Source organism: Canis aureus, chromosome 12 (assembly GCF_053574225.1).
Source record: "Canis aureus isolate CA01 chromosome 12, VMU_Caureus_v.1.0, whole genome shotgun sequence".
NCBI lineage: Eukaryota > Metazoa > Chordata > Mammalia > Carnivora > Canidae > Canis > Canis aureus.
In genome coordinates, this window is record NC_135622.1 from 4,893,028 (window position 1) to 4,900,802 (window position 7,775).

The 7,775-nt window shown below is 38.1% G+C and overlaps 1 protein-coding gene across 3 annotated transcripts in view; it reads left to right on the forward strand.

The window, feature by feature from the left end:
* GOLPH3L (golgi phosphoprotein 3 like) overlaps positions 1-2,356 on the forward strand; it is a 40,086-nt gene extending 37,730 nt beyond the window's left edge. For 2 of the 3 annotated variants that reach the window (XM_077842386.1, XM_077842385.1), the window contains one exon: positions 1,671-2,356. In XM_077842386.1, the coding sequence (XP_077698512.1) occupies positions 1,671-2,122 (452 nt within the window). In that variant the 3' untranslated portion in view covers positions 2,123-2,356. The remainder of the gene's footprint in view (positions 1-1,670) is intronic. The other variant, XM_077842387.1, reaches the window with a different exon arrangement.
* Positions 2,357-7,775: the final 5,419 nt, after the last annotated feature.

Below are 7,775 nucleotides of genomic sequence, written 5' to 3' on the forward strand. Positions count from 1 at the left end.
GCTACCTATCCCTAGTTTGTTGAGTGTTTTTATCATGTAAATATGTTGGATTTTGTCAGATACTTTTTCTGTGTTGATTGAGATGATCATTTGGTTTTTGCTTTTCATTCTATTGATATGATGTGTTACATAATTAGACTTTGGGATTTTTTAAAAGAGTTTTTATTCATGAGAGACACACAGAGAGGCAGAGACACAGGCAGAGGGAGAAGCAGGCTCCCCATGGGGAGCCCAGTGTAGGATTCCATCCCAGAAACGTGGGATCACACCCTGAGCCAAAGGCAGATGCTCAACCACTGAGCCATCCAGGTGTCCCTAGATTTTTGGATATTAAAACAACCTTGCATTTCTGGTATAAGTCCTACTTAATTTTGTTACATACTCTTTATTATATGTTGCTGGATTTTTTTGGGTAGTATTTTGTTGAATATTTTTGTACTTATATTCATAAGGGATGTTGGTCTATAGTCTTCTTCTGATGTCTGTCTGGTTTTGGTATCAGATTGATACTTAACTGTATGAACTAAGGAAGTGCTCCCTCCTCTTCTGTTTTTTTAAAAGAGTTTGTGAAGGATTAGTAGCATTCTTTAAACATTTGGTACTATTACTAGTAACCCCTCTAAACCATGCTTTTTTTGTGAGGAGTTTTAAATTACTTATTCAATCTATTTGCTGTTATAGATTTATTCAGATTTTCTCTTTCTTCTTGAGTCAGTTTAGGTAATTTGTGTGTTTCAAGGAATTTGTGCATTTCTTCTAGGTTATCTAATTTGTTGGCATACTGTTATTTATAGTGTCGTCATACTGCCCTTTTTATTTCTGTAAGGTCAGTGGTGATGTTTCCTCTTTCATTCCCAATTTTAGTAAATTAAGTCTTCTTTCTTTCTTGGTCAGTTTAAGTTTGTCAATTTGTTGATCTTTTCAATGAACCAACTTTGATTTTATTGATTTCCTCTATTGTTTTCATTGTTTCTATTTATCTTCTCTCTAATCTTTATTATTTTCTTTTGCTTCCTTCATGTTTAGCGTGCTCTTCTTTTTCTATTTTCTTAAGATAGAAAGGTAGGTTATTGATTTGACATCTCCTTTTCTAATACAACGTTTGGGATCATAAATTTTTCTCTTGACACTGCTTTAAGTTGTAGCACATAAGTCTTGGTCTGTTGTGTTTTCATTTTCATTCAACTCAAAATATTTTTAAAATTTCCCTGTGATTTCTTCTTTGATTCATTGGTTCTTTATTTAATTTCCACATATTTTGGATTTCCCAAATTTCCTTCTGTTAATTTCTAATTTAATTCTATTGTGGTTGGATAGCATATTTTGTGTGTTTCCAGTCCCTTTAAGTTTTTTTTTTTTTTTTTTTTAAGATTTTATTTATTTATTCATGAGAGACACAGAGAGAGAGGCAGAGACATAGGCAGAGGGAGAAGCAGGCTCCCCTCAGGGAGCCCGATGTGGAACTCAATCCCTGGACCAGGGATCATGACCTGAGCTGAAGGCAGACACACAACCAGTGAGCCACTCAAAAGTCCCCCCTTTAAGTTTATTAAGGCTGATTTTTATGGCCTAGAATGTGGTCTGTCCTGGAGAATGTCCCATTTGCACTTGAGGGTGGAATGTTCTGTAGATGTCTTACTAGGTCTAGTTGGCTTATAGTGTTGTTCAAGTCTTCTGTTTTTTTTTTCCCAAAGGTGAGACTTGGAACCCCTTCAAATTACAGTACCAGCTGAGAAATGTAAGAGAGCGAATTGCAAAGAATCTAGTAGAGAAGGGTATTCTAACCACTGAGAAGCAGAATTTCCTCCTATTTGACATGACTACTCATCCAGTGACCAATACAACAGAGAAACAGCGACTAGTGAAAAAACTTCAAGATAGTGTCCTAGAGCGGTGGGTAAATGACCCTCAACGTATGGACAAGCGAACACTAGCACTCCTGGTGCTAGCCCACTCCTCTGATGTACTAGAGAATGTCTTCTCCTCTCTGGCGGATGACAAGTATGATGTGGCAATGAATCGAGCCAAGGACCTAGTAGAACTGGACCCTGAAGTGGAGGGGACAAAGCACAGTGCCACAGAGATGATCTGGGCTGTGCTGGCAGCCTTCAATAAATCCTAAAACCAGTGGGTGGGTTTCTCCTTTTTCCTCTGCTGGCTGATGACTATCAGAGACACCACACTGAGTTTTGTGTGATGAGATGTTTTTCATCATTTTTTTCCTTCTCTTGAATCAGATTTGTGATTTGGGGAAAGCAACTTTAGGGCTTCTCCATAAATTTTGGCCATTGTAAGCAGATTTTATTTCTCCTTGTTTTTCCACTACAGAGGTGAATAAACTATTTGAACCCACACACACACCATAATAATTTTCTCTCATTTCTTGGTTTACTTCCATCCAGTGTGCTTTTGAATAAGCAGGAATATCTAAGTGGGATTTGGAGTTCTCCAGTCACAAAATGTGAGTGAGATATAGAGCAAACCATTTATTAAATTTTTTAAAATTTGTATCTTTTTTTGTTTTAAGTAGGCTCCACACCCAATGTGGGACTTGAACTCCTGACCCTGAAATTAAGAGTCATGTACTCTCCCAATTGAGCCAGCCAGGGGCCCCTGTTTTCTATCTTAAATACATGTTTTCACAGTCTTTGTCTCTCACACTCTACTAAGTAATGCAGTTATTGAAATAACTGTCTCTGAATAAGGGGCAGTGGAAACAAAACTCATTTTTGGAGCAGATGGCCTCTGGAACTGTATGTCCCACTAATGATTTTTTCATTTTTCCTTTTCTAACCTAATGAGAATATTGCAAATTTGATTACCTGGCTCTCACAGCTCTAAAATCAGAAATATATTCTATACTCTCTCTTAGCATTATCCTACTCCCTCATTCATTAGGACAAAAGTCTGAATGAGAAATATGTATCTCTCAACCACATCCTTCATGCAGTCAGCATTATAATTTATAAGAGAGGGAGGTAGCATGAGAATTTCTACCCATTAGCACATGACTCCTCATTCCTCCAGATTATATGTCTCCTCTCTGATTGAATTGAGGGAGTTAGAAATTTCAGTTGCTGAATAGCATCCTGAGTCCAGATCTTCTTGTTCCCTATTTTTGACTTCCTTCATAAATTTATAGATTCTGTCTATATTTAAGGGTTCTAGAAATATTTTTGTCTATATTTAAGCCACAGATACTCTCCTAGTCATTAATCTTTCAACACAACCATCTATCTACCCAAATCTCTAAAAAGTTTCAATTTCTTTCAATTCAGTAGTGAGTGCAAAGAGAAGATTAAGACTAAACCTATTTAGAAGGACAATTTGGTGTCAAAAGTATGCTAATATAAAGTCTGGTGTTTGGGAATATAAAGAAGACAGGCACCAAATTGTGCTAAGGTCAAGCATTTATGATGCTAGCATTTTTTAATGGATCATGCTTCTTGACCATTACAGAAAAACAGACTGTCAAAGGGCTAATACAGACAACCCAGACCTGATAACAGATCTTCAGTAATTAAATGAATGATTATAACTTTCATCTCCACCCCCAAACCTGTCTAGCCCCATAAAATTTCCCAACTCAATGAACTCAATTAAGTTTCACTCCAGATATTGCTTACGTGACTAGAGATAAATTTTAGTATGAAGTGAATTCGAAATGTGAGCCTGAGTGGAGTTTCACTCTGACTCTCTGAAAGTACAAAAACCAGTCCACGTGTTGTCTCTACCTGACTTAGTTTTCCTTTCCATTTGAACAATTCAGCATGAATTGAAACCAGGTTTTCCTGTGGAAAGTATGTTTGATTGGAGTAGGGGGTAGAAGTTGAGTTCTTTCTTGCAACTCTTGGTCGGTGTTTATTTTTATATTGTTTCTCAATGTGGATGTCCTCGGTTTGTATAGTATTCACTGCAAAACACCCTCTCCTTTAATGCATATGCATAATGGCCTTCACATTTCTGTATAATAAATATCAATTATTGGTTCTCTGGTTTTACAACTTCAATTATTTTAACTGGAAATAAGAATTTTCCACACAAGGCCAGTAACACTACCCCTTTACATCAGGAGATCAGCCTGTTTCATCCTGTGTAGAAAACTAGGAATACACAAATAGAATCCTAACATATATAGGCTGGGGGGCAAGGGGACATCAAAACTAACCTGAAAAGCAGCTAATATTGCAGTCTGAATTGTCTCTCATTCTCAATCAAAATAATTTACCCAATTATAAGATTATCATGAAGAAAAGGAGTATGTTCTGTCCTATTAAGATCTACTTGCAAGTGACACCTAAACTTATCTAAGAGTTGAAAGTCTTTAAGTTCAAAACACAGGTAACATACCTAATGGTAACAGATTTAACATGTGAAAAATATAATGTGTCTCCCAATTAAGTGCAGGCCCCCAAATGTGAGGCAACCCGATTGAGTGAACACCTGAAGCAGAACAAAAGCGAAGTTTACTCAATACACCTTAAGGGAATGGTGGGCAGGACAACAAAACAGAGACTCTGGGAGCTATATTTAAGGAAGAAGGTAAGGAAGTATGGAGCTGAATGGAATCTTCTCTTTTTTGGTAACTATACCTGGTTGTAAATAGGCCATTGGTTAATTAAAGCCTGTGGATATTTGGAGGTGTGTCCCCTGATGGCCTGTCTGTATGGGGGGGGGGGGGCTGTCACAGTGGCCCCCTCTGCCTTGCCCAAGTTTCCATTGCTCAAACCTATTGCCTAAAAGTGGCATCTGCAGAAAGATAATTGTGCCGGTAATTGGTTTATTATTCTTCCCTTCTTTATAATGTCTATAGCATAAAGGACAATAAGAAATATATTTACTTAGGATTATTTGTATTTCCTTGTCAATTTTATTTCAAGCAAAGCATTATTTGCTTTAAGTCATCCTTTATATAGTGTTTTTCAAAATGTGGTGCAAAGAGTACTGCACCAAAATCACCTGGGGGTGGAGGTTACCTTGCTAAAATGCAGGATCCTAGTAAATCTGTCTCTGGTAGGCTAGGGGCTCAGGAAGCTGCATTTTAAACACAGTCTCCAAAAGCTTGCATGTTAAATTTTGAGAACACTGTTTAATGTTTGTTTGGTTGGGTTTTTTTTAGATTTTATTTTTTCATGAGATACAGAGAAAGAGAGGCAGACACAAGCAGAGGGAGAAGCAGGCTCCATGCAGGGAGCCTGAGGTGGGACGCGATCCCAGGACTCTAGGATCACATCCTGAGCTGAAGGTGGCCCTAAACCACCGAGCCACCTGAGCTGCCCATCCCTGCTTGATGTTTTATTGCTTGTAATCCATTCATCCCAAAAATATTGAGTACTTTCAAATTTGGTACTTACAAGTGCCAAAAACTGGCACTTACTAGGTGTTGACAATAAGTCATATAGAACACAATTTCACTCCCAAGAGCTCACATTTAAAAGGGCTAATACACTTTTTGATAAGTGCTCTAATAGAAATGTAAACTTAATATTTGGAAACACAAGGAAGTAACCTTCCTGCGACCATTAGGACAGTTGAAGAGGAGTTACACTAATTTATAGCAGCTTTTGTGAACTGAGCATTTGTTTGTTTGTTTTTTTCTTTTTAAGATTTATTAGGGAGAAATTGAGAATGAGCATAAGAGAGAGCATGAACAGGGCAGAGGGGTAGAGGGAGAGAAGCCAACTCCCCGCTAAGCAGGGAGCTGGAAGCAAGACTCCATCCCAGGACTCTAGGATCACAACCTGAGCCAAAGGCAGATGCTCAACTGACTGAGCCACCCAGGTGCCTGTACTGAGCATTTGTGAGGTACTATACTGCTTTATATGTTATTTATTTCTCACAACACTAAATCCTATAAAGGTATTTTAAAGAAAATTCAGGTAATTAAGGCTTACCTAAGGACACAATGCAGAGCTTAAGTGACACATGCTTTTAACCACTGCTTTCTCCTGCCTCCACTTAATCTCAGTCTTGAAGAATCTTCAGGTTGACGAGGAAGAACGGAGGCTGTTTCAAGGCAGGGGAACAGCATGTAGAAAATAATTTGTCATGTGCTGGAATTTGTGTGTAAATGTGTGTGTTTTTCACATATCTTTAGATTTCTAAAAGATACCATTCTAAGGGAATATATTCAAGTTGTAAACAAAGTTTTTTAAAATTAGCAAATTATCCATTTTTGTTTATCTTCATTTATTCCTTCACTGATCTTTTCTTTATATAAAACTGAGTTTCTGACATATCATTTTGCTTCTAACTTCTTTTACTATTTCTAACAAAGCATATCTGCTGCACATAAAATTCCTCAGTTTTTGTCTTAAAAAGTATTCTTTTGTTTTGTTTTTGAGATTTTATTTATTTGAGAGAGAGAGAGAGCGACAGCATGAGCCGGGAGGAGAGGGAGAAGCAGGCTCCCCACTGAGCAGGGAGCCCAACAGGGTCTCCCTGCTTCTCCCTCTGCTCTTTCTGCCAGTGGTGCTCGTGCTCTCAAATAAATAAGAGAAATAGAAGACTGAGCAATACTTATTTTTAAAGTGCTTAAAGCAATACAAGACATGTTTTAAAAATAGATGATTTGGGGAGGGCCTGGGTGGCTCAGTCAGTTGAGCATCCAACTCTTGGTTTCAGCTCAGGTCATAGTTTCGGGGTCCTGAAGTTGAGCCCCAAGTCTGGCTCCAGGCTCAGCACAGAGTTCTGCTATTCTCCCTCACTCTATCCCTCTGCCCCTCCCCTGGTGCATGATCGCTCTTCCTCTCCCCCTCACTAAACAATATCTTAAAAAACAAAACAAAACATGGCTTTTTAATTGAAGTGTAGTTGACATAAATGTATATTAGTTTCAGGTGAACAACATAATGATTCAACAATTCTATACATTACACAGTGCTCACTACCATAAATGTGGTCACCATGTGTCACCATACAATGTTATTACAATATATTGACTATATTCCCTATGCTGTACTTTTCTGCCCTGAGACTTTTTTGTAACTGGAAGCTTGTACCTCTTAATCCTTTTATCTATTCTGCCCATCCCCCAAACCTCTCCCAGTTTGTTCTGTGTATAATTTATTCCGTCTTTTTGTTTGTATGTTTAAGGTAACTAATATGGTTCTGTGCCTTTCCATTCCCACTGCTACTGCCCCTTGTCAATAAGCCAAATGAGACCTTGGGAACAGTGGCTGGTGATTGTGAGCAAAAATATGAAGATCATTTCCTACACTCCTCTATACCCCCTTTTACTATCCACTCACTTCCCTAAAACAGGTGAAACCTTAAATGAGGATTTGTTTGTTTGTTTGTTTTGTTTTAGCTTAAAGTCTTTTATTGAAATATACTTACAGGAAAGTACACGTGTAGTAAGTGTACAGCTCAGTTTTCACAAACTGAACACACCCATGTAACCAGCACCAAGATTAAGGAACAGAAACCTGGGGACACCTGGGTCTCTCAGTGGTTGAGCATCTGCCTTTGGCTCAGGGTGTGATCCTAAGAGTTCTGGGATGGAGTCCCACATCGGGCTTCCTGCAGGGAGCCTACTTCTCCCTCTGCCTATGTCTCTGCCTCTCTCTGTGTCTATCAAGAATAAATAAATAAATAAAATCTTTTAAAAACAAATAAATAAAATCTTAAAAAAAAAAAAAAGGCAAGAAACAGAAACCCTCCTTGTACTCCCTCCCAGTTATTAACCTCAGAGGGTAACTTCCAACAACACTGACTGTTTTTATCTTAAAGGTTTTTCAGATAAATGGAAAAAGCCTAGTGGAGGAAAAGAAGTT